At 44.1% G+C, this 26,818-nt stretch overlaps 1 protein-coding gene and 1 long non-coding RNA gene across 3 annotated transcripts in view; both read left to right on the top strand.

Annotated features, from left to right (window-relative positions):
• The first annotated feature begins 876 nt into the window (after positions 1 to 876).
• On the top strand, positions 877 to 2,048 carry LOC124996944. Its single transcript, XR_007110905.1, has 3 exons — positions 877 to 1,171; positions 1,280 to 1,358; positions 1,467 to 2,048. It is a non-coding gene; the product is annotated as an uncharacterized LOC124996944 (long non-coding RNA).
• Positions 2,049 to 6,256: 4,208 nt separating this feature from the next.
• The window catches only part of col5a1 (procollagen, type V, alpha 1), a 67,410-nt gene continuing 46,848 nt past the window's right edge, over positions 6,257 to 26,818 (top strand). For both annotated transcript variants that reach the window (XM_047570111.1, XM_047570110.1), the window contains exons 1-2: positions 6,257 to 6,715; positions 21,265 to 21,432. In XM_047570111.1, the coding sequence (XP_047426067.1) occupies positions 6,616 to 6,715; positions 21,265 to 21,432 (268 nt within the window). In that variant the 5' untranslated portion in view covers positions 6,257 to 6,615. The remainder of the gene's footprint in view (positions 6,716 to 21,264; positions 21,433 to 26,818) is intronic.

Here is a 26,818-nt window from a genome sequence, read left to right as displayed (position 1 = left end):
CCCAGCTCCCAGCTGATAGACCTAAAGCACAGGTCTTTAACAGGTCTTCCCCCCACAAATTTAAATTTCTTCAAATACACATTAACATGAATCCAACATATTTTAGTAAAGGGATAAGGGATAGCTTAATATTGGATGCAAAATGATAACAATAATGCCTATTCATAAATAGCTCTACGCGGAGTTTAATATAGAACACATATAATCCATCAGTTTGGGGATCCTTGGCCTGAAAAGAGACCTGACCTAAAGTATTGGCTAAACAAATAAGAATAAACCTCGAATATTCGTTCATTTTTTACTCATTCACTCAGATACTCCAAGAAATTTTGCCTAGTTTTTGACCAGACCCAGGTGCCAAAAATTGCGTGGATTATACAGTATTGAGAGAATGCAGTTGCCAATAATAATATAATTTTTTTTTTTATTTCCCTGTCTATGGCTTTCAGCCCGAGGACCTTTTACTCAATCGATCAAGTAAATGTTTAAAATCTTTGCCAAAAAAAACACTTTAATATTTCAAATAAAAGACAAATTATTTCAGACAGCTGGCCCTTGTAGTGTTTAGCAAACGTCACTCAAACTCAGGTGTTTGCAAGTGGACTATTTTCAGCCCTAGATTTCCTGTGCTAATGAGTTCTTGCAGCAGCAGAACGGTGTGAGACCGTGGGGGCGAGACCGGTTTAAAACAACCATTGTGCAGTTCAATAATGCGGGTCATTGTTGTGTTTTAAAGGCTGGGTCTATCTCTGTTCTTTTCCCAGTTTGCAAACGCCCGCTCAGCTGTTTGCGAACAGCAGCGGTGTGGCTCCGATGCCCCCCTCGTCCCTTCGTACATCCGCAGAGTCGCTGACATGGAGAAAGAGAGAGGGATGACCGTGTTAGTTTGGACGCCCGTTCACTAGGTGGTACCTTAACACTGAGAAGTGACCGGGTTAGGTTGGAATCGTCATGTTCTCCAACACTTTCGAAGAGTGTAAGCAGATGTTCCACATTTCTTGAATAGCACAAGCTGGATCAAGCTCAGTATTAACAGGAAGGTCGCAGCCTTTCTGAACTCAAGCATCATGGAGAACGCAAGAGTTTGCCACATGGCAGCTAAACACCGTGTTACCTCACAGATGAAGATGCTCCCGGAGCTTATCTGTTTCACACTCTTTGGCATCTTTAGGTAGGTCACACAAGGCCGTACATGCATCTCATCCTATTTAATTCACCCAGTGCCCTTTGATTGATTCATACTTGGCATCACTAATTTTTGGCATGCCTCTTTTATAAGAGGAAATCTCTACATGGAAATATTTTCCAATACACTTCGTCAAAGGACTTGAGCAGCAGCTGGAAGTCTGAGCAGACAGGTGAGAATGACTCATTAAAACCGGTGTTTTTCTTCTCTGATGACAGACCGTTTTGTCATCATCATGTAAGCTTAAGATTTTTTTTTCTCTGTCTCTCTCTCTCTTTAGACTCACTGCAAAATTTTCCCCCCACAGTGTTCTTGGGGAGGTTCGCCACGATAAAAATCTGGCACGAGAACGAGTCACACAATGAGGAATGGAAAATATGGTCTCTCGCCACAGTGCGCCGAGCCAGAAAGGCTTTAACTATGATAACAACAAAAGTGTGTATCTGTCAGGGAAACCAAACGGTTCATTTTCTGGAATTAATTCTGGTGCAGCCAAAAAGTAAACTTGAAACTTTTTTTCATGCAGTTTTTTCTTAAAGGTCTTGATAATCAAGTAAATAATGCAACTCTACAAACACATCTGTGACTTGACCTGAAGACATGCATTTGTGTTTCACATTAAAGACAACAAATTATAATTTGATTGTGGTTTGAAAATGAATAATAAAGCAAATTTGCATGTACACTTGTCACCTCTTTTTCCCCTGGGCTTGTATTTGTGCCAGAGAGAGCACAACATTTAGAAAAAAGAAGCTACATCCTTATACTGTTACTCCCAAATTCTTGATGTGGAGTAAAACTCCTTACAGTCTGGAAAAAACTGGAAGTTTGCAGCTGCCAGGAGCGTCTCTGTATCAGGATCCGCCGCTTATCTGGTTTCCTGGCATGCTGTATTTGAATTTCCCTCTCTCTGTAGCTCTCATAGAAACTGTGATTAAAGTGAAACCACAGAATCAACTCTGTTCTGTAATTCGTCTCAATCACAACACTGACGAGCCATGTTTTGAAGAAGGGTCGGTGAAAAATTACTGGTTTGCGACTGAAATGATTGAAAAGCTCTAAACGGCAGGTTTGAGTATGTGTAATTCAGCGTGTACAAAGTTTACAAGTCCTTGACGAATTAAATTCTGCGGTTTACAGGGAACTTGAGCGGGAAGAAGACGTGCAGATGCAAGCTTCTTTCACACCCCGTAAAAAAAATAACTCCTAAAATCCTCCATGTGCTTTTGGATGTCACCGTGAAAAAAGCAACACATAATTCATTTAAGCAGATGTAACGTATTAGAAGGCACAATATATTTTTATTTATTTATTTCATTTTAATAATATAGAAAAACAGGATATTAACAATGTTCAAGTTTAAGCTTGGATTCGATTAAATTTAGCCAAAGTGGTGCCATAAAACATATGGTGGTTATGACTTTTCTTCCTCGTTGGAGTTCGTTCACTTTAAAGGACCCATATGTGTAGTTTAGTGCCACCTAGTGGCGAGTTTGTAGATTGCAACAAACTGAACATCCCTCTCCAATCGGCCATTTATCGGTGTTTCTTGGGCATCTTGGCAGTGCCTGATGACGCAAGTATAGACAAAACCCCATATTGGTTAACACCCAGGTGCATAGAAGAACATAAGATTAGTGACATATCTATGGTTTTCAATTGTTTTTTCCATTCTGGGCTACAGTAGAAACATGGTGGACACAGCGGAAGAGTACCTGCTCCTTATCTAGATATGAAAGGGTTAGGTTTATGCTACCCAGAGTCTGCACCATTGCCTGCATGAGTGGCCTATGCCTGTTGAAGCCTTTATGTCTGACAGCTTAAATAGATAGACATTTCTACGAGTAAGGATTTACAGTAGTGTATACAGTTTGAAAAACATGCTATAGCCTAGGTTAACTTAGGAATTTACCACTTTACATAATCATCAAACTGCATTTAGTCAAGGGTCAAAGCTTTCTCTGTTGTAGTACTTTGAGTGGGTCATACAGTTGTGAGCTAGCTTCATCAGTTGGTTCAGCTGACAGTCACTGGATGTTTTAACTAATGTTACAACTAGGCTAAGTTTAACATATAGTGTGTGTTTATTGGGATAACTAATAAGAGCAAGCAAGAGTTTGGAATTTCTTGCTTGTTTCTGTCATAGTCTCACAATGTCCGGTTGTTGCTTTAACAGTGCAGGAGCATAAAAAAGATGGACGACGAAAAGTTTCCCTTTGTTTTCATGTCCAATCTGACAACAAATGAAGTGGAAAATACAAAAAAAAAGAAAAAAAAAAGAGAAACAGAAACACTTGAGCACTAAATTCCAACTTCCTCCAACTTCCTGTGTATCTTATCTCTTGTCCCGAAGGGATTTATATGTCAAAAAAAATTAAAGTCAGCTCAAATGTAGCACAACCATCAGTGCTCCAGGTTGAGATAAATCAACATGTTCCTGGTCAGGAGACAAATTAAAGGGAACAAATGAAGGTCTTGTACAGGAGTACTTTGTGAGCTTTCAGATTAGTATGGTGCTGACATAAAGCCACCCTAAATACAGGCCTCGGGCAACGATTTGACCCATACATCTGACCACGTAACTGTTACATGGCTAAGTGGTCAGCTGCTGGTGTGCTCTTGATGCTTTAACCCCTGTTCAATACAAACCACATAAAACTGAACGCAAAGTGTCTTTAAATCCAAGCAGGTTTTCACATGTGCTACGAGGGGTTATTTGAGGTAAAACTGAAAATATTACAGTCTGTACACGGATGACATCTGAAAGAGAATTCCAGGTGTGCCCTCTTTCTTATGGTCTGCAGAAGGAGTCCCTGGCTGTGCGCTAGATAACACACATGCACATATGGACTAATCATTTTACAGATGTTGAAGCTCCGAACTTGAAACTTTCAAATCTTTTAACCGTCAACATTATTAGAGCTGCTACTCTGCAGCATTGGCAGCATACGTACAGTCTGCAGCACTGACGCCTACATGTCCACGTGCAGTCTCTGCATCCACGTTCAGACTCATCCTTTACAATGTGACATGGTCTTAGCTGTCGCCACAGCTTCATTTCTATTTGTTCACTGTCTTTAAAACCAACTTTTACTGGGCAGTTAATGGAAGCCGGTCCCCCCCCACTGGAGCAGCCATATGACGGCTTATAAAAGACAGCTGCCATTTTTGATCTTGAGACGACGGTGGAAAGAGTTTGCGTATGAAGCTTTCTGTAGATCAATGAAATGATATACACCGATCATGCACAACGTTATGACAATCTTCCTAATATTGTGTAGGTCTCCCTTGTGCCTCCAATATAGTTGTGACTCACCAGAGAAAGGACATGGACCTTCTGAGGGTGTCCTGTGGTGTTTGGAAACAGAATGTTATTAGTAGGGGCCTTTGGGTCCTATGGGTTGAGGGGAGGGGCCTTTGTGGATCAGGCTTGTTCCAGTGGATCTCACAGATGCTTGAACAGTTTGGTCTAGTGAATTTGGATGTCAGATCAATGCCTTGTGCTGTTTTTCATGTTTTCTTTTTTAGTTGTTACTAAACCCTTTTGGCTTTGGCTTTAATGTCGGTGTGCGTATATACTGTATAAATGCATTTATGAAGTACTGCAAATGTGCTATCACTGCAGTGTCTTTTTCATAATTAGGTCGCAGCAGTAAAGGAGGCTTCCTCAATACACTCCTCCTTCAATCTACAATATTGTTTATACAAGGTAGATAGAGCAACATTTTTAATACGTATGCTGTTCATTTGATTGCAGTGTCATGTTTTATGGAAACCATGAAGATGCAAAGCTATTCTGAAACTTTAATGTGATCATTTAAAGCTAAAACTTTCATCCAAAGTGCCTCTAATAGCTGGGTTGAAACAACTCCAGGCCCATTTACAGTACTACACTTTTTTTTATTTATTTATTTTTTACAGAACTTTTAATTGGGTGCAACAAAGAAAATATAAACTAACCTTGCTCTGACTCTGAAAGTCATGAATGTACTTTTTTTGTGGTGATTTGAAAAAAAAAGAACAACCTTACTTGTGGGTTATGAGTTGTGTGAGCATAATATAATTAAGATAATTGAGGCTGTAAAACAGATGACACTATGACACTATAAGCCCACTTAAGAAGACAAAACGTTGAGTAACAGGCAGTGTTCGTTTTAAGCATTTCAAAAGAGGAAATTTAGAGGCAGATTACTCCAATACTTAAACTTTAATAAGTTTGCAGTATCTTTGAACAGAACAGAACTAAACACTGGCACAGGCCTGATGTGTGAAATTAAACGAACATATACAAACATATGGTATAAAATTACCTTATGTGTTGATCACTGAAAGGTCACAGATCTTGCCTTAGAAGAAAGTACACATTCTCTAAACGTATTTGAAGTATGGCCAAAACATTATGACCTAATATACAACAGTTGTGAGTCATCAGGACATGAACCTGAGGGTGTCCTGTGGTATGTGTTGTTGGGGGGGCTTTGGGTCCTATGGGCTCAGGGGAGGGGCCAGTTTACACAATTTAATGTGCAGATAGCAGTTATAAGTTTAATATTTGAAAATTAACAGGCATAAAGTGACCTCTTGTGTCAATTCATCATTTAAACCCTCAGTGCCCAGAGGCTTCTTGTCTTGCCATAGAATAAAGTACATATTATCTGATTTAATATGCATTTAATCAAAGACTAAAAATAGTCAACAGAGCTCTAAAGTATTGTCAGTAACTGTCATCTGGCAAATTATGGAGAGATTAGTACTGCGGTGCAACACAATCCTTAACTATTAGATCCAGCTTTGAGAATCAAAAGAAAAAAACCTTTGGCAGATTAAAGTCCTTGTCTTTGTTCGTGATTTGCCTCAAAGGCAGTTTGCTTTTCCCGCTCTGACCCTCTCCCGTGGAAATAGCGGACTCCATGTAAAAGGATTCCGAGCGCAGGGATTGTAGGCGTGAAACTTTCCCCTCAACTTTTCCTCTCCCACCCCCGGCCAATAACAGGGCCGGCCCTGGTGTATGCGCTCCTCTGATTTGCCTGAGTCTCCTGTCCGCGCAGTGAGTGACAGCCTCGGGGGGGAAGAGTCTTTTCTTTTTTGTGCGTTGCCCCGTTGACTTGAAGGGGCTCTACGTGACGACTGGAAGAGGGGGCAACACTTGAGCTCGGAGGCGCAGCGGTGCAGGACAGTTCAGAGAGCGCAGAGAGGAGAGGAGCAGTGCGGGAGAGACGGCGCCCATCCGTCAACCAGCTGGAGGAACCCGCAATAACAAACTTATGGCTGCTTGAGAAATAACGATACACCCCCCCTCCCCCTTTTTTCTCTTTCTCTGGGACTTTTGGCTTTTAGTTTTTCCTTGTTTTGTCCTGACCACAAGTTGTCGCGCGTCTAATTAGTTGCTCCAAGTTGAAATCCACTTGCCGTGGACGTCTGTGTCGGTCATGGATACGCATATAAGATGGAAAGTTAAATGGAGGATAAGGGACGCCCTAATCACTTTAGCGGTGATTCTGCTTTTTGTCACGTCGCAAGCAAGTTCAGGTAAGATGCCGCTGCGTGGATCTGTGGATAAACTGTGCAGGAGCGCAGCGCTGAAAAGTTTCCCCCCCCTCCTCTCTTCTGGTTCTGGTGGATCACTGATGTCCGCCCCTCCTCTTTTGTTGGTGTCCTTAATATATTCAGCTCGGTCTGGAAAATGTGGACTTGTCAGAGTATTAAAGAAAAAGTACTTTTGAAAGTCTCCTTTGAGGTTGTTAAAGAAAAAAGGGCAGTTTTTTTCCATCTGTGGTCTGTGGTGTGCGTATGGATGAGCTGCAGTGAAGGTTTCATTTATTTGCAATCTTAATGACTTTGCATGGGAAGGATTACAAAAAAAAGTTGTCAGGAGTCCCTCTTTGAAAGTTTTAAAAACACTTTTTCTTTTTTTTTTTCCTGGAAGGGATGAGAAGGATGAGCATAAATTTCATTAGAGGGAGTGGCTGTAAGCTCCTCTGAAGTGGTAGGGTGGAGCCGCCTTAAGGACTCCAAAGGGCCCTGTCCTCAGGCTCAATCGAACAGTCTATTTCCCTAATTGCATTCTGCAAATTCTCCTCATGCTTCTCGGCAACGGTCCCAAAATTTGATCGTAAAAGTATCTTTGCGCACTCTGTTTCTTAAGTATCAACCAAAGTTCAGCAGCAGTGACTGTACGGCGTCGCTCTTTTGTCCCACGGTGTTAAGAGGTCATGCAGCCGGGCTCGGGTCTGGCCTATATGTATTATTAGCACTTTAAGCATGGGTGGTGGTCTTCTGACTGCTGTGGGGCTGTGACACGGGGCTTTGAGGTGAACAGGTGGCTTCTTCTGTCTTCTCAGGGCACTCGGAAAGCCTGGTCATGGTGTGAATTGGTTGTGGTGCCTGATCGGGCAGAAAACAAGATGTAATTGTTGGAAAAAGCAGATAAAGTTGGTTTTAGAAGGGTCTCATATTGTTTATGTTGCCTATAAATGCTGGTTGCTAACTGAACTCAACTTAGGTCACTGCAATAAAAGCTGCATTCAGATCTGGGTCATTTTTGTTGACAGAGGTGGAGTCAAGCAAGTTTTTTCTTTTTTCTTTTTTTTTTTTGGGTTAAGAGAGCGTTGGGCTGAAGTCATTTTGATGCTGCAGGCTGGATTTAATCATCTCTCTCAAAACTGACAGAGAGGAACCACAGTCTTGTAAGCGATCCTCAAGGGTACTGGTACACTTCCTGAAACTTGACACTTGACACATGCCAAATGGGAAATACTTTTTTTGATTGAGTGCTAGCAGCGACATGCCAAGTTTAGTGTAAACTAATTATCTCGTTTGTCAAATTTAAGGCTTTTAATCGCTAAGATTATTGTATTCGGTTCTGTTTTCACTGTATTACACCTAATAATGGTAGCCTGGTATAAATTAGAGGGGGAATCTAACACAACAATCCCCACATCTTTTCACTATCAGGTAGACAAATAGCGGTTAGAGGCAATTAGAGAGGTTGTCGGCAGTAAAGGATTCATCTTGACCCGAACCTCGTGACCTATTAGCCTTAGGGTGGACCCGAATGGAAAGTCAACTGAACACTTGTAGAGACCTGCCCAGACACACCGTCACTGGTAATCTGGGAAGTGTCAGCCCTATATGCTTGCATAGCAATGCAGGTGTAACAGCACCTGGAAGACACGGCATTAATAAACATTAGGGCGAAAAAAGAAGAAAAAAAAAAGCATCTTGATGTTTTGCATTCATTCCATATCTGTGATACATTTGTGAATAAAACATCAGGATTAATATAATATTCATATTTCGCAGTTAATCATTTATATATGAATACATTTCAGGTATTGTGCACTGTCTCCAATAACTGCCTTACAAATCCCTTATTAGCATCAGCATGTCATGTATTAAGACAGTTTATACATAAATTAAGATAGTTTGGCAGCAAAAGAGAACGTGCATGCGATGTAAAGTCTATTTAAATGTGAAGTTCTGAAGTGTGCCACCACACGGGGGCAACAAAACAAGCTGAACACACAAGATTAGATTAGCAATAATTCATGTTTGTTTCCAGTCAACACAAATGGTGAGCACGTCCAAGTCTTCAGCATGCTACCTGTGCTACCTAGCTAGTTGCTAACTTTACTGTATGAAGGTTGGCGCAGGTAGAATACAGTCGGTTTATCTTTTTTTCCCTTAACAGAGTTGCCTGTTCACTCTGTTTGAGACAAAGGTGATAGGAATAATCACAGTGGGGAAAAAAAACTATTAAGAATTTAGTGGAAAGTTGTGAACATTCCCTGTTCCTAAGCTAACTTGCTGCAAGTCTCTAATATTTTTGAAGCAGTTTGTTGATATAAAAATACAAACTGGTGCAGTTTAAGGTTCTTTCGGTGTCTTTTTTTGGTGCTTTTTAAACTTAAAAGTTTAAAAAAGTATACTCAAAATTCAAATGTCAAATGTAGCTTCGCTTGCTGAACAGATGGCTTATTAGCATATGAGGTTGTTATTCAATAGCATTTTAGTTAACAAGCTTAATGCCAACAGGTTTGTGGGTTATTCTTTATATATCAAATGAATATTTAGTTCAAGGAACATCAGTTGAAATCTTTTTGCACCAACCCCCCAAATGGTTTCACCATAACCTGAGGTCGCTAGTGAGCAGCACATTAAATGTAAGGTGAGCTTTGTTGGCTAAACTCAGTCCCCGTCCTCAGATCTTTGGGGAAGTCATCTCGTCTTGGGGCATTCATGAGGAAACCACACTTTGGAGCTGTGTGAAAAGTGGTAATAACAGAAGGCCCATAAGACATAAAGGTCAAGAATGAGAAGAGGGGTCAGAGTTCAAAGGTGAAGGTCGGGACTTTCAGATTGCCACCGCTGTCAGGTTTACAGTTTCACCGCCTGAAGAAAGGAATTCTTTCTGTTGTAGCTCCATTGGTCTTCGTTCCAGTCAACACTTGGAGGTGGGGGCGAAGAAAAAGACAAAGAGTGTGTGTGCTATTTATGGAAAGAAGCTCTAGCTTGAACTCTTTTCCATATCAACCTTTAGTCAGAGATGCAGAATGCAGAACATCTTGCTCATTTCCAATGGTTTCCATCTGTGTTTCTGTAGAGTTGCTTTTTCCCCTCAACTAATGAACTCTTTTACCCAGTGTTAGAAAATCACTTTGGAGTTTTTGACTGGTTTATTATCATTAATCACCCAAAGGTTTTAGTGGAAGGCCTTTGTCTGTAACAAACACAGGGGTAGAGCCTACTTGTGTAGAGCGTTTTAGTCATCAAAAGTACTAAAATAACATTCTTTGAATACCTTTTGCAAATGAAAACAAGGATGGATTTTAGCCAAAGCCACCGACGGTGCTATATGACGGCGCTGAAGCGGCTAGCCGATACCAATAAATATATTCTCGATTTAAGAATTACCCTACACATTAGGATTGTTGTTTGTTTAATCCTCATGTACGTTTTAAAGGGATAAACAGAAGAAGGCCGTGCTGTTTCGCTAAGCGCCTTCCCATCTGGATTTGATAAGTTCCATTGTGCTGTCTGCTAAGCCCTCCAGAAAGCCAGAAAAAATGTCTTCCAGATGTTTTCTTCCCATTCTTGGTGGAACAGGGGACCATGAAAAAAAAAAAAGGAAAAAAAAAGGCTGTATTTTTTTCCAAGAGAAAATACACTATTTCTTGCTGGTTTTAGAGAAACTTTCTAATCGAATAACATCTGCAGTCATATGGCACTTAGTGAAAGCAATAGCAGTGTGCCCTGCGTTTTCAGCCAGGTTTACACCATAGACCTCCAGGGTCAATAAAAGGTTCTTTTTTGTTTAAGCAAGCTGCCTTTATGACAGGGTTAAAGGTCGAATCCAGCTGGTCCACAGCTGTTTTGCATTCACAGTCTCTTTATACCTGGACAGCACTTCTTCTAAAGGAATTTATGGATCAGTCATTTTTGCTGTACATAAAATTCTTCATGGGGCCAATTAGAAAAGGGTCATAGAAGTGATTGAATCCATATAGAACTGATCAAAATGCTTCCTGTGTGTGTTATTTCTGAATTTTACAAGATGTTAACAGCTGGTTGCCCCGAAGGATGCTATAGAAGTAATGTCCGTTGATTTACAAGACTGCATGCAAGGGCAGAGACGCAGTCAGATGTTTGTTTTTCATTTAGAAAAGTGGGTTTTAATGAGACATGTTAAAAGGCAGATGCATCTCTGCAGAAACAGATCATCACTCGCTCCCCCTTGCGACGATTTTCCCCGTAAACGCCGGTAAAATCCGTTCCTGCGTGAGCTTCTTCCTTGTTCACCTTCATGTGGCAACCGCGAGGTCACGTCCAGCTCAATCAGATAAGTGCGGATGAGAAAAAGTGGCTTCTTGTGTGTGCCTATTGCCGTGGCGCTGGGGAAGGAATCCGAGTTAGCTGGGCTGTGGAGAGAGGCAGTGACCCTGCAACTGCATGTGCCACTTCAGCCCGTAAATGCAGGCTTTGTGGAAAGGACTCTGTAAATCAGCCCTAATGCCTGATAATAACACGGAAGATAAAACAAAATATGCGGGACAAGTTTTTGACCCGGTGTCAGAGTTAAGGAGTCTCTTTGTGCTTCACAAATAGCGCATTATTTGCCATATCCTGGACAGTATATCGTCTATCCCTATCCAGACTAATTAAGGGTCAAATAATTGTTTTGAACTGCTCAATGGCGCTCTGTGTTCATAACACAGTGTGCTTGATTTGAAGCCAGTTGCAGATTTTCTCTAAAGGTGATTCCAACGCCAGACCCTGGTGTCTGCTAAAAAGGGACAGGAAAGATTCCACTTGCAGACTTACAGCTGTAGGAGGACAATATGTTCTTTACTCCCTGTGAGACAACAGAGAGCAAAATAGAGACTTTGAAATGTCAGCACATCAGTGATGTCAAAGTTGGATGTGCTACCTCGTGATGCAACTCCCACTCCTGTATTTGATTTTTTTTTTTTTTTTTTTTTAGTAGTGTGATTTGTTGCAGCATGTAGTGCACGGCAGAGTGAAAAAGTCTGGTCCAGGCTCACAAGCCGAGTGTTCACTTGAGCTGGGAAACAGTGCTTTTCTCTGTAATGGGGTATTATAATCATTGAGCATGGAAAGCAATGTATGACTCATCCTTTCCAACCCCAATCCCCCTTCCCCAGCCCGAGCTCAGCCACAGCCTGGGCAGCAGAAATAGAGTGTAAGCATATTTTTTTCCTACTAGTGGAAATACAATGGTTTCTGGTCACTCCAGCAACTTTACTATTGACAGATGTATTCTATTTTCAATTTATTAGGTGACGCAATTAGTAAGAGTTGGAATGGAAAGGGCATATTAAAGTCACGTTTTTTTTGTTGTTCTTTTTTTTTTTTTTGCTTCATCTGCAGCATTTGTAATTAGGGCCAAGCTTTAATTAATTGGGTGTTGTTGCAACAATGCACCGAGCCTTAGGCTCACCACAAACTCTAGCATGTTCTGGGGCAAGCAGAAGGAAACATGGTGGACAAATGAAAAAAAAAAACAAAAAACAAAAAAAAGAACACTAAGTGCCAGCAGAAGTAAGCAATGCACTGTCCTAGATAGTAAATTCATTGTCAGTAATGAAATTTGTGTGGAACGTTAACACAAGCAGGAAACACTGTTCATTATTGTGTCATTCAAGCTGCATATTCAAGTTATGTAGTCATGTTTCTCTGCAGTGTCCACGCTTGTATTAGATCTTCAACGTTTTTCAGGCGGAGGAAATCCAAACTGAGATTAAGTAGGGACCCCCTACCTACCATATGTGTTCTGTTTTAAACTCGGCCTAGTGCTATTTTTAAATATACATTATTATTATTATCATTTTGCATTCAATATTAAGTATTATTATCCCTTTACTAAAATATGTTGGAGTCATGTTAATGTGCATTTAAATTTGTGGAGGAAATTAAAAAAATATACAAAAAATGTCTAATCAACCAAAGATTTTGCGACCCCCCTGCAGTACCTCCAGGCATCGATCAATTGTAGCTGCGCAAACCAAACTCCAGGCAGCTAACCTTTTGAAATACCTGGAAGGAGGGATACCTCTGATGAGCCCTCATTAAAGTTACGACTCGGATCGAGGGCTGCAACATGAAGTGGAGACTAGAAACTTTATGAAATGGTGAGATTCACCGAGAAGAAGAAAGTCGCTTCGGCCATGGCAATGATCCACACCTTCAAAAGTGTGGCTGATTAGGGTAGTTAAGCCCACGCCCTGGCCAAATACACTTTCACTGCTACTGCAAATCCAGCTGGGCGTAACATTTCTGCACTAACAGTCGAGGGAACAGTTGTGATCTCGGGAACATATCTGTAAATTCAACTGTTTCTTATATCCCGAGACACTAGTGTGCACCAAAAACCAAGACATTTGCTAAAACAAAAGCCAAAAGACTTTTGTTTTGTAGACCTGACCACATGAGGGACTTACGGTGCAAACCGTGACCTTATTTGGTTTGCGAGGAAACATAATTCAAGATAGGCGCCGGGGCGCGTTGAAAAGCGTAGAAGCTCGTAACGCTGTGCAGTGGATCCGACTACACCGTCTACAAAATTTATCTCACCGTGGAAGCAAAGTTCAGCAGCTGATTTGGATGATTTATAGCTGATGACTCAGGTAATGTAGCTGACTGTCTGCCCCCCCCCCCCCGTGGCTGAACTGATGTTCACCCGTTCAGCGTCTGCACGCCCACAGGGCTGATGTTGCTCAAGTATGACACTGGTTGAAGTGTCAGCAGGAGATGAATTGATGGTTGACTTGGCTGTCGCTGTTATATGGCGTTGCAGGAGATGGCAGGCTTTCCTCACCCCGGGCTTCAGTTACAGTGTGTGTTATCACCACTACAAGAACAATGATTGATAATATAAACATTCCAACAGTTATTCTGGCTTTTCTTCCCCGTCCTCTGCCTGTGATTTCCTCTGTTGATGAGATTGCTCGCGCAGCTTTTGATGACGTCTTCCCCCTCATGCCGTCGGTATCCTAATGTCTCCTCTGGTGTATTTATTGCCAGCTTTATGCTCTCAGCTGCACACAGAGGAAGCTCGGAAATTATTTCATGAATGTTGCACCTGTGAGCGGATACTGTGTGTTTTACTGACTACGAGCGCTGGGAGAAAATATTTCTGCTTCACTGAATTCACTAATGATTACGAAACTCTTCTTTTGTGAGGAATCATTGGATGTTGGATTGATTCCCATCATTAGCCGAGAGGCACTGCACCTCAGTGAAGTGCTGGATAATATCCTCCTAAGCTTTCGAAGGGCCTTCACTCGTTCGAGTCAATGCTGGATGGGCCTTAATAATGAGAAAAGCTACATTATTGTACAGGACTTTGGATTCTGGGATCAGTGTGTTGGTGCTAGAATAATGGTTATATGCGGAGCTGTGTGAGAGGAAATGGTTTTGTAATGTCGGTGCTGCAGGGCCCTCCTTTATCATAAATTTCTCAGCAGTCGGCCATTAAAACCGTATCTGCTGTGGGAGAGACAGAATGAGGGAAGGGCTTCATTGCTGCAAAAGATAAAACAGGCAGTGGGAAATCAGGCCCGCCTTTTAATGGAGATTAAAAAATGAAACTGAATGAAGCTGGTGAGGAGGAAGAAGAAAAGGGGCGCAAAGAAAAAGACATCAAAAAGATAACAGCGGTCACACATGTGCCTCCAGACTTACTGTTCGTCTACTTTCTCACTGTAAAGTGAGCATTCGGAGGTGCACCGTGGAATCTTGACTCAGTTTTTCCATCTTAGTCTGTGGCGGACATTGATTTATCTTCACTGCTGCAAGCTGCAGCGTTGGAGACAGTGAAGTAAACCATCTGGTATTCCCGCTGTTAAAGCAATAAGAGTCCGGCTAAAGCAGTGAGCCTCAGAGTACACAAGAGAAGCTCTGGTCAGAAAAAGTCTCTCTTGTCTGGATCGTCTTTCAGGCGTGTGTGTGTGTGTGTGGTTGTGTCTGTGGTTTAGTCTCCTACTGCTTGTCATTTCTTGGTGTCTTGACCGTGGGGAATGGACGCGTTCTGTGTCTAAGCAGTAAGATCCAGCCAGTTCCTCCTTGAAGCTGGACGATGCAACGAAACACAGATGTTAGCATGTAAAGCCTCATGCATGTGTGGACGGATCCCAGTTAGTCTATGTTGCCATAAACCTTCATTTGACTGGTGTGACGATTGGGAATGCTATTAGTGTAGCACATACAGCCATGTAAGTTGCACGACATTGACATTTGCAAGGCTACGCCAGCGCAGAGGGCGAGTCGTACAAATGTTTGTATCTCCGAACCTCCTCAGTTTCAACCTTTACCCGATGTGTTCCATCTATCGAAAACAATCCATTAGCAGTACTGAGTTAGAAGTATACAAGTATTTTTAAATTGGTAAACTGAAGTTAGCTAACATTAGCTAATGGTCAGCGTACTTTATGTCAGGGGTCTTCAACGGTTTTCAGGCTAAGGACCCTGAAACTGATGGAGAGATTATGTAGGGACCTCCCATCTACTATGTGGTCCATATTTATATGGAATATTATATGCTATTTATAAATATACATTATTACTATCATTTTGCATCATTCAGTGTTAAGCTATTCAAATAATACACAGGTTCAAATATTCTTTTTTTATTATTTCAAACATGTGCAACTGTAGGATATTTGAGGAGGAAAATTAAAATAAAAATGTGTATTAAAAAATGCCTTATCAACCATTTTGTGACACCCCTGCAGTACCTTTGCGAAACCCCTAGGTGTCGCAGACCCCCTCTTGAAGACCTATTCTTCAGGTCATCTCTTTTAATAGAACCATGCAATGTTCTCAGGAACCCCTGGCAAAAGTATTATATTATTAGCGTCACCAGAAACATTTGTTTGTTCTGTTTCCTGTCACCGTGTCACCGGGCCTTCGGTAGAGTTTTACAGCCTTTTTCTTACTCAACATCTACATGCAATATTCACTTTCATCTTTGCGGGATTGTGTATGTGTCTGCATTGTAAACCGGCATCCGAGCCTCGCTGCAAAGTGTGCAGGGGAAGCCGCGATTGCCAAGACGTCTGTCTGGCTGTGGTTTAGTCACAGGGTTTAATTAAGCGGAGGTTGCGGAGGTATGTGCGACTGCTTGCCGCGTTGCTTAATAGCGTCGCGTTCACGTTGGCGCTTGCCTTAGTTTACTCACGTGCACCGCGTCTACTATAATGTCTATTCTGGCAGAGCATGTAATGCGCTTGATCCGATGTAAGCACATTGCCTCCAGTATGAGTCTTGTGCCACATGAAACCCAGGAGGAGCCACACAAGGTCACAGCTGATGTGGGTGTCCTGAAGAGAGGCCGCTCCTGCAGAGTTAATAAGTGGAAAAGATCAGACGTTCAATAGATATTTGCATTGGTTACGCCTCTTGTCGGGATTTTAGCATCGTATGTTTTACTTAACATCTGCTAGTGTGGCCGCAATAGTATGAGATAATAACCAAAGAAGTGTAACAGTATGTCCTATCTTGCTATCATTAGCTAAGATTAACCAGCATGAGGCACTGGTCACACCAGACGAATATAAAGCTTGCATAACCCCATGAGTGTTTTGAATTGCATTTTATTGCCCTCAGATTCCACTCTTAATTTGCAAGAGCAGGAATGTCTTACTTCCTCTTTCGAACGTTACGTAGTCTCGCTTTAAGTAATTAAAGTCGGGGGCCTTAATTGCAACCCGCTGTACTCACAGCGAGGCTCCAGCTTCACGACAGTTGGCTCCAGGTTTTATAACAAAATCAGGTAAAAAACGTCCCTGTCGGTGATGCGCTCTAGGAGGGGGAAGTCTCTCATTGGGCATTCTTGTTTTTGGCTGCGCCGGTTTCCAAGTGAGGCTGGGTCGTCTTTATGGCTGCTAATTACTCCTTGTCCTCAGCGCCAGGTCAAGCATGTGCCTGGAGAGTCAGGCCTCACTTCGGGAAGGGCTAGAGGAGGAGGATAGGGGGCAGCGAAAGAGGGAAGAATGTTAATCCCCCTCCTCCTGCACACAGACACACACCCCCCCTCCCCAATGAAAAAGTCCTAATTCACTGGTCCGGCACCCCTCCTCCTGTCAAATGAAACGGTGCCGTCTCGAGTGCTGCTATGGCGGAGCCTGTGTGTGCATGTATGTGTGCATCCGCGGACGTAAAGGGTAAATGGATATTTAGAGGAATGGGATCCACCACAGTCTTGGCGCCGCGCCGAGAGCTGGATTATGAATCAGGGTCTTGAGCTACTGTTAAATACAGTAAAGAGAGGAAAAAGACTAGAAAAGCCGAGCGTTCGGGTGGAGCGATGGAGGACGGCAGTCGGTTGTTTTTACGTGATGCATCGCCACACCTTTTTAAAACGTCTCAAACTGCACTTCCATGAATTCGTTATCCTCCAAAAACCTCGCCTGACAGACAGACGGGCCCATAAAAGGCTCAAGCGCAGAGTTAATTGCCGCCCTCTTTTACCACGTCACATCAAAGGCGCTTCATTTCGCCGAGTAATTTGCAGGTTTTTTTCTTTTCCTCCACATGTGGCTCCACAAAACACGGCTGCAGGAGTAAAATGCGAGCGCCGCATCCGTCAGGAAGTTTGCGCTCCGACGACGGGAGATCCGCTGCGAGGAACACAAATTATGTGCAAGCCTGGCTTTGCAGCTTGGGCGAGATGAATCAGTCCTGTGTGAATCCTGTTAGTCCTTAACTACATTTACAGTGCATCCCCCCCACCCACCTTCCCCTCCCCTACCGGGCGTCACATGATGGAGGGGTTCCTAAAGAGCAGTGTGCTGATGGAAGCAAATGTATGGACAGGACATCGGGTGGAAAACGATGTTTTTATTTGCGCGAGAAACTTCCAAATGATGTACTGTGCTGCTTACTCATGTCACTCCCATTAAAGCAGCATCAGAGGGACGCCAGACTGCCCGCGAGCAAATGTACACAAGACCGTGTCATGTAAACAGTTCTTTGTGTACATGCGGACAACCTGCCTCTTTTAATGTGAAGGGCTGCGGTCGGGGTGGGAAAATTATTTTTAGCGTCCAGCGCGAGAGGTGTTTGCTCTCTCGAGGGAGCTGCCATGCTAAGTGGGTAAACATCTCAGCCTAACAAGATGGGATTGAGGCCCATACCTGCGGCTTGGGATGTGGTCAGCGCGGCTTCCGCTGGGAGGTCGAGCGCCGGTGACGGGAGTCCGTGAATGGAGGACGTGTGCGAGGACGTGTTCGATGTTTGCGCTTCTCCGAATGGGCTTTTAGAAGGAAAAAGCTCTTTGCCCCGTTTCCCAGTTTGGGTTTTTGATCGGTCGGTGTTTTAGTTTGCGGTAGCACATATTGACACATTCCTGTATTCTTGCATGCACTTTTTGGCCCTGTCCGCCTGGCTCACCTCCAGGCAACCGTGGCCGCTGTTAGGAGGTGAACTGAAACCCTCAGGTGGGTTTTCCTACGCGGATAAAAGAGCGCAGGAAGTGAGAAAGCTCGGTAACAGATATACAGGTGGATATGGCGGCTGAGGAATGCGCGCTCCCCTGGCGACAGCTGTTTCCTTCCCGAAAAGCTGCTGATCTCTTCTGGGATTCGATCGCGTCAGTGTGGATTAGCGCTCCTCAGCGGGGGGCGGTTAGCATCGACTGGATGCTCCTTCACCTCCCCCTCTTTTTTTTTCTTTTTTTTTTGCTCTTCTCCTCCTGTGGCACGGGGCTCGATTTTGTTACGACGTTGTTAGGGTCAGTTTGACAACCGCATTGTTGTGATGCAGTGTGACTGCAGCCCACACTGTTGAATCATTTATCAATAATACGCGTGCACTCTTGTGATCTATAAACTGATAAGGCGGCTCTGACTGTGAAGTAAGTTGCCATTGGCTGCCGTGGCTGCTGCTTATGATGAGATACTTTCATGCAAAAATACAGACCTTGCAAAAGGAAGTAATGACAGTTTTGAAATGCTCTGTTTGAGTGTTTTAAATGTCTATAACTGTGAGGTGAAGCGTCCGCAGCAGTGTGTCCAAATAAGGGAACGTGGACAACGTGTTTATGGGGTGAAGAGACTACATGGAAGATGTATAAGGCTGAGATGGAAAAAGGGAGGCTCTCGCAGGGGGTGGCTGTAACCGGTCCGAGAGGTGAAGACGGCGTGCCGCAGAACGAACCTCCCAATCAGTTCTGTAGCGCTCGGCTTCGACCTGAGCCACAGTCCAGCTCCCATCGTTTAGTCGGCGGTCACCGCGATAACTGCAAGGCACTTATTTCCACGCCTTGTATGGGCTGCCTCCGCTCGGGCCCCGCCGGTGATTGATTGATCCGTTTCCCAAGGGGTAATGTGCTGTTGGATGTTGGCAGGTTAGAGGGACTTGCAGTCGTGTTGGAGCAGACTGTCGGGCCTTTTTTACAGGGAACATTTGCGGCCGTCTGAGAAAAAGGGGCAAAAAAAAAATATATATATAAATAAAAAAATGAGATTATGCCCTTTTGGTTAACCTTTAAATGAAAATTCATGTGTTTCATTTTGGCGGCTGACTGGAACTGAATGGATGAAGGAGTGGTTAGCTGGATTTTGTGATAAACCACATAAATGCAGTCCACGTAGACGGCTTGACCCTCGTATACGGAAACGAATTGATTTTAATTTTCTGGGGAACTGGAATTTCATAGATTGTGTTGAAAAATGACCCATGAAGGGATCGTTCTCTAATAACCGTTCGCCACGTCCCAGATGTATTAGCCGTTCATGTCAACCAGTCCTTTAATTCTATGTTGCAGGTTAAAAAGACAACCGAACGTCTCACTGGAGAACAGTTTGATTTAGCCTTTTCCCTCCGTCGTGTCGTCTCTCATGACCTCTCAATTATGGCCCATTAAGTGAGAACGGCGTAGAACACAGACGCTGGCTAATGAAGAAGTCCATTTCCCATCGGCTGACAGTGTGACACACTATTACTCTGCTGTATGGCTCTGAGAGTCTTTTTCATTAAAGGAACCTCTGTCATCATGGTGAATGATAGACATTTACTGGCTGGCTGGGGGAGTTTATGTGTCTCTTCATTGTGAGCTGATGACGGATGAAGCTCCTTCACCTGCTTAGAGTCTCGCTCATCCTTTCGCACTGGGAAATGCATGCTGTTATCCTTTCCAAATGCTTAAAATTTACACGAGGTGGCTTCAGAAAGAAGCGGACGGGGTAGCTAAGCTGTGTCGCCACCGCCTGATGTGTTCCCCCAAAAGGCGACACTTCCCGAGCAAGTTACCTCGTCAAGCATATTCCGCTCAAAAACAGTGCTCGAAGAGGTTATTTTTGCTCATATCGTGTTTCATTTGCCGAATAATGACTTGCCCTGATTCCGATGTCTGGTGTCTGAAGCAAAAATCTCAGGTTTCTTTAACAGGGAGCTGATATTAGGAAAATGTAGGCAACCAGACTTCGGCTAGCGAGCAGGAAGTATTTATTTATTTTTTTTGTCTACGGGACAGCTGTAGAGGAACACGTGCGGCCAAAGCGCTCTTAAATGGAAACCTCTGTTTAAGAACGTCGATTTTTCTTCTTTCTTTCTTTTTCTTTTTTTTTTTTTTTTAATTGATCTGCGCCGCACGTGAGTCATGCGTAATGACATCCAGCTGGAGGTGGTTGCAGGCAGGCCTCGCTGTGTCGCTCTGGCCCTCTCCACCTTTCATAGCGGCCCTTTCACGATGAGATGGATGGATGGGACTATTGAAAGCTTTTTTTTTTTTTTTTTTTGCACAGTGTGTGTGGTCTTTAAAGGCTGAACCAGGAGTCTGTTTTACCTGTGTGCCGGCTGTGCATCCATTTAGCCTCGGCATTCACATGACAGCACGAAAAAATGCGCCAGGCAGGAGCACTGCACTACTTAACTGCCATAAAATCCTCTTGTTGTCCTCTGTCTAGTTCCTCACTTTATTGTTTGCCCTCCTCTAAAACACCCCGACAGCCCCCGATCCTAAGGCGTTTATGTGCCTGTCCCTATAGACATGACCTCTGTGCTGATCTATGCTAAATACGTTGCTTCTTGTGTGTGTGTGTCTTCTGGCTGCAGGAACAGCTGTTTGTCCTGGGTGGTTTTGGCATGTGGCGGTGCGGTCCAGGGTCAAACCCTGTGTCACATTGTTCTGACCCACTGTACTTCTGTGGTGGCCTGCTTACAGCCGGGAGGACCGGCCTGAGAGTGTGCTAATTGCACGGTTGTGGCCTGAGGGAGGCAGCGGTAGATTGTGCATTGCAGGGGGATGGATGGAAGGACGGCTTCTGGTGCAACTGTAACCAGTGATCATGGCGATCTATAAACGGGCACATCTCAGTTTAGCGCCTAAAGTGGATCTTCTCCGAACCACAACACTGGAGGAAAAACTGGTGCTTTTTTTGACTCAGCAAAAACAAGGAAAATGGAGGCAAAGGAACCTGTGATAATTAATCCAGATGTTTTGGTCCATTTGTGCGAAGCCAGCATCTGTATGTGTGATGATAAACTGCTCTGACGACCAGTTTTCTTTTTATGAATCTAACGTTTTTTCTTTTCTCTTCTTCTTCTTCTTCTCTCCGCAGCCGAACCAGCAGACCTCTTGAAGATTTTAGATTTTCACAGTTTACCTGAGGGTGTTACAAAAACAACGGGTTTCTGCTCACATAGGCGGTCATCACAAGGACCCGATGTGGCTTACAGAGTATCCAAAGACGCCCAGCTCAGCGCCCCCACCAAACAGCTGTACCCAGGTGAGTGCAAACCGACGCCGCCCATCTCTTTTGGATTCCTCCCTTTCGAAACCCCCCCTAAAAAATGTACGCCCGTAGCGAATCACGGCCTTGCCACCTGGTTGGCTGCGTGACCTTTAACCCCAAGCTCACAGTAAACTGCACATATAACGCTTTAACGTGCTTAGAGAGCACTTTATATTCGCTCCCACCTAGCCGGCTCCTTTCTCGCCCTCCAGGTAGCAGTTTTATCGGCTCCTGCAACTTGATTATTTATGTCAACTCCACCTTGAGTTTACACGATTTTAGGCCTTCGCTCCCCCTTTAACATGTCTTCTAAAAGGATGCGCACGTGCACGTGTTTTAGCCCCCCACACCCCGAGCCCCGCTTATAATGAGGTCAGAGACTAGAACACACTGTGGATACATACTGTGCATAACACTCAGCGGATGCATGCGATGCAGCCCTGTAATAGGCGATGTTGTAGGAGGAGCTGGACGGTGGAAAAAACAAATCTGCGAAAATAGGGGTGGGAAGTCTGGGGTTCCACTCTTGCTGTGTCCCATTGTGCTGACGTGGCTTTGAGTTACAGCTCTACAGTAACAGTGCGCCGCTTCAGTAGTGCTTCCCTCTGTCTCCTCCCTCCGTTTTCCCTCAAGCGCCCTCCTTTCTTCCCTCTATCATTTGCTGTGCAGTGTTTTCTTTTGTTTGTGTTTCATCTCGCTCCTGTCCGCCGGGCCTTGCTAAACTTTCTGCGCACGCACTTTAGCTTTTTTTTTTTTTTTTTTTTTTTTTTTTTGTTGGGCTGAAATTTGAAGCCATAATTCGGTGACCCAGACAACCAGCTTCTGAAATTATCATTGCTTTTCCGCCTGCGGTCCAGATATAGAGAAGACAGAGATATAATGACCCTTCCTGTGATCTAAGCTTCCACAATGCTTAGATTGGATGACAGCCCCCGTGCATGGTCCTCGCAGATGTTGCATTGGCCTCAGTGGACCTTTGATCCGTGGCACGGCTCTTCTTCCTTGGGGTTTAAAAGTAGAGCCGCAAGTCTCTTGTGGCCTGCAAGCCCTTACACGCTCTCCAATCAAACAAATACAGCTTCCTTTGATGCTTTATGACAGCACACAGCCTCGTATGACTCTACTGTTTAGACACACATGCTATAATTACACACACGCTGCTCCGGATCATCCAAAATAACAGTCCACATGAAACGAAGCGACTGGAGGAGTTCATAACAGACACCGCGTCGTCTTAAGGTGCAGGCAGAGCAACAAGCCGTCTGAGGCTTTACAGCAGCGTCTGCGATGCGGCCCCTCTCTCTCGTCTGCGAGAATGTACAGCTAATATATTCCAGAAGCCCGCTAAACTTGTGAGATCATTTTATCCGTTTCTTATTTTCCCCCTTTAACTAAGTTTGCTACTGAGTTATGGCTCTGGCCCGAAGCCCGGAGGCACAATTTGTCCAAATTATCAGCCTCCGAAAAGGTGAAAAAAGACGCTTGCATTTAGGAAACAATGCCATGCGAACACACCGTTTTTTGTTATGACTGTAATGCTGGTAATGAAGACCGCAGTGGCTCTGACCGAGAACACTCTGGCCCGTGACCCCGTAAACCACAGACAGTCGGCGATGATGTGTCGGAAAGGAGCAGGCGCAGACATGCACTCATTAGGCAAACATGTGGAAGGGATGATTCATTTGAAACTACAGAGGCAGTGAAAACAGAGGAGAGCTTTCTTACCTTTATGACACGTGTTAGAAGGGAAGAAACAAACCAGTGAAACGTCACACACACTTTTTAATAGCCGGTCCGGACTCTCCTTACGTCGAGACAAACCCACGAGCCAGTGCTGTATGTTTAAGTTAACATCAGCAAAGGAGAAAAATGGGGGGAAAAAAAGAAGAATGATGCAGCAGCTCTTACTTTCTCTTTAGCTGTAACTTGGCGTGTGCACTTGTGGTCTGAAGTGTGGCCGTTCAGTTTGGTGCCTCTGCTGCCGTGGCGCGCAGCGAAATCCCAATGGCCGAGCTGCGATCACGAGCTGTAAACGAAGTGGCAGCTCCGCTGTTTGCCAAAGTGGCTCAGAAGTGACATATTGTATTGGGGATGCTGCAAAAGGTCCCATGCTTCATGCATAATTTAATTCTGGCAAAAAATATACCGTGATTGCCATTAATATTTTTTAGTGAAAGACTTTGTAAATGCCCATCATTAAGTATTTACAGGCAAAAGATCGTTAAGTAGTGACTGAAACATGGCGCGGCTGTGCACTCATTATTGGTGTGGTCATTATAGCAGATATAATGCCACTGGTTTAGGCTTCATGTCTCTGTGGTAAAATTAAAACGAGCGAGCTCTAACTATTATTTCCATCTAATGGGATGCACAGTCATTTACACAGAATCATTTCCTATTGGCAATTTTACTATTTTAACTAAGAGCTAATAGCTGCTTCTCCGATTGCCTTTGTTGCGCATAGATCTAAATGAGAGGGGTCACAGGCAAACAGTCCAACACTTGTATTTTTGAACGAAATATAATTTAAATGTGTAATTGGAGAGGATTTGTAGCCTTTCAGACAAGGCTTCATCTCATCAACACAGGTTTATAACCATTACTAGCTTGTTAGCATTCCAAGCTAACAGCAGCTCCTCTAGTTTCAACTTTTGAAAAATAAATGCAGGCTATTCACCTGAATTTATGTGCTAACTGGCTGTAGCATTTGCACTTTGTTCAAAAGTGACGTTTTAGTCCAGTCGCAGTGGGTGCAAGACGACATCATAGTTAGCCTCGGTTGCAGCCGAGCTGTCATCTGGACCCGACCGCAAACGTATATTCATGTGTCTGACCTTTCCATTAGAGCCACTAACGCGCTCACGAGCTGGCACACTTGTTGTCTCTGTTGCTATATGCAGTCCCACTGGAATGCAGCTCAGCCCGTACAGATGGAGGGATTTAGACACAGTGATGACTGAATGACCAATTACAGGGCGTAGGACTTTTTACCTCATTTACCTGCCTGTGTGCTCACTGACAGACGGCAGAGAGCATCCGCCAAAGTGCCAACGGCCCTAACCTCTCTTTCGAGCTCTTCTTCGGGTTTGTACGTGACGAACTGAGGCGTAAATGTTAAATACCAGCACCGTGAAGTCAGTCAGAGAGGCAAGCCGCGTTCTCTTTTAACTTAATATTAATATAAACCCTCAGACATATGTGACTCAGCAACTTTATTTAGTCTGCGCACTGATTGACTGGCTCTTTCTTGCTGTCCCAGACCATTTTTTATTGGCTTCACGCTTGTGGTGATGCCAGTGTATACTCCCAGGGCGTCTGGCATCACAGTCACCCCATTCCCATCATGCGTCGACACACACACACACACACAAAACACACTTACAGACTGGATGAGGAATGAGGTATCTCTCATCTGGTAGAGGGTTCAGAGACGCATTCCAGAGAAACCAGAGCTCTTCTGAAGGATCCCACCTCCCTTCCTTATATTCTAGAGAGTGAGGAGGAAGATCCTTTTGTTTTGAAGCAGCTTGTCCATGTAGTGATGATGGATAGAACCGTCCTTATGAGACTCATTGCTTTGTAAATGCTACTTAAAACTAATGCCTTCATGCCTTCCACCCTGTCTGTGAAGGTTCTCAGTCATCCAGGTCATGATAATTCCAAAGGCCTTTGAAGGAAGGCAACTGGACTTCTTCAGCTTCTTCAGTGCTGGTGGGAAGTGGGTAAAATCCATCAGAAACTTGCTTCACTTGTTTCTAGAAAGAAATTCCACAAGTCCAGTTGCCTTTCTTCAAACACCGTTTGGGTTCCTTCCACCCTGTTTTGTCCCCAATGCCCCTGTTTCCCTTTCACCCCTCAGCTGACCCCTCACCTCTGCACAAACACTCCGTCCTCAGCCAGCGCTGAGTCATTGTCTCGGCGACAGACTTGGCTCATGTGCAAACGGGCCCAGCAATAAACCATCCTTCATTATTTCTCTGCTGGCGCTTACTTTCATGTTATTCATCTCGCCCGAATAACCCTTTCGTACGTTCTCCTTACTAACACTTCCCATGAAGTAAGAGGAGGCTCGGCCTCTCATGCCGACTGTCCTTGCGAAGCATCTGTCAGCCGAAGTTTGTCACATAATGCCGTGCAGAATTCCTGAGGAGGAGCAGCGCCAAGGACATGTGCTCACCGCATGATGCGATGTGAGGCCTGGCATTAATGAAGGAATGATAGAAAAAGGCAGGGAGACAAGACAGGAAGGCAAACAGACGTCCAGATGCTGAGTGGGTGAAAGACGGTAAAAGCAACACGGAACAAAGCGAATGGGCGACGGTGGTGAACTTGCTCGCAGTCTTTTCCAGGGTTTCCACGCGACCTTCCCTCTGAGACCTTCTTTTTTCTGATTGGCTGCCACACTTTCCCCAGTTTAACGTTTTCCAGCCTGTCTCTTATTATCCTGCAAACTGTGGCAGGGTACGGGGGCTTTGATGGCTGCATGAAGAGCTACAATACCACTGCAGCCACAAACCCTGCTTCTCTTTTCCGGTCGTCTGGAAATATGTGCTCTGCACATACTGAGGAGCACGGGGACTGCTACTGGAATTTGAGTGGTTTCTTTGCTTACGTTAAACATAATTCAGATAGCTGGTTTCTCATAACAAGAGTGGAGTCCAGTAGATCACCTCGGTTTCTATCTTCCAAAAGATCAGAAAGCTCCGTTCGCCTCGAGTGCAGCCTGACCTCAGCATTTGCGAGCAACCATCTCCTCGTGCGGCCTGAAAGCCTGCCCTCTTTCTGGGGTCCTGAGAACACCCCGGCGAGGGAATGTGTCTGGCAGATGTGTTTTGCCCTCAAGTAAAATGGAGGAAATGGCTGAAGCCTCGCAGTGGAACCATGCAGATGGAGGCTAGCACTTTTAATTTTTTCCTAATCTTTATGTGCTTACATACCGACACATTGTTGGTATTTCCACCCCAGTACAAACGTGTCTTTGATTATTTGTCCAAAATTTTTTGCACTCCAAGCCTTCGATGGAGAGTCTCAGAGTCTGCTAGATCCATCAGCTGTGGGAGAGGAGAGAAGTGGAGAGGAGGAGTTTGAGGGATAGTTTGACAAACTCTCCCAGGATCACATGCTTTTGTCATTATGCCTCTCATCCCGCGCCGCGCTGGAAACCAGCCACTTTTCACTCTTCCTCCTTACAGTTTTTCTCTTCTCTAACCAGGCTGTAGTCTGCCAGCCGTCCCTCTCAGATTAACCGTCTTCTGTTACGTTTTGGGCACAAATCACCTGTGTTTCCTTTTGCTGCTCCAAGCCCACATTCACGATTCCTCCAATCGAAATAATCTCCGTCTATTTTTCTAACCCTTCTTTCCATTTGAGGTAACAGTGT

The sequence above is a fragment of the Mugil cephalus genome, chromosome 19 (genome assembly GCF_022458985.1).
Source record: "Mugil cephalus isolate CIBA_MC_2020 chromosome 19, CIBA_Mcephalus_1.1, whole genome shotgun sequence".
NCBI classification, from domain to species: Eukaryota; Metazoa; Chordata; class Actinopteri; order Mugiliformes; family Mugilidae; genus Mugil; species Mugil cephalus.
This window is presented reverse-complemented; position numbering and strand designations above follow the sequence as displayed.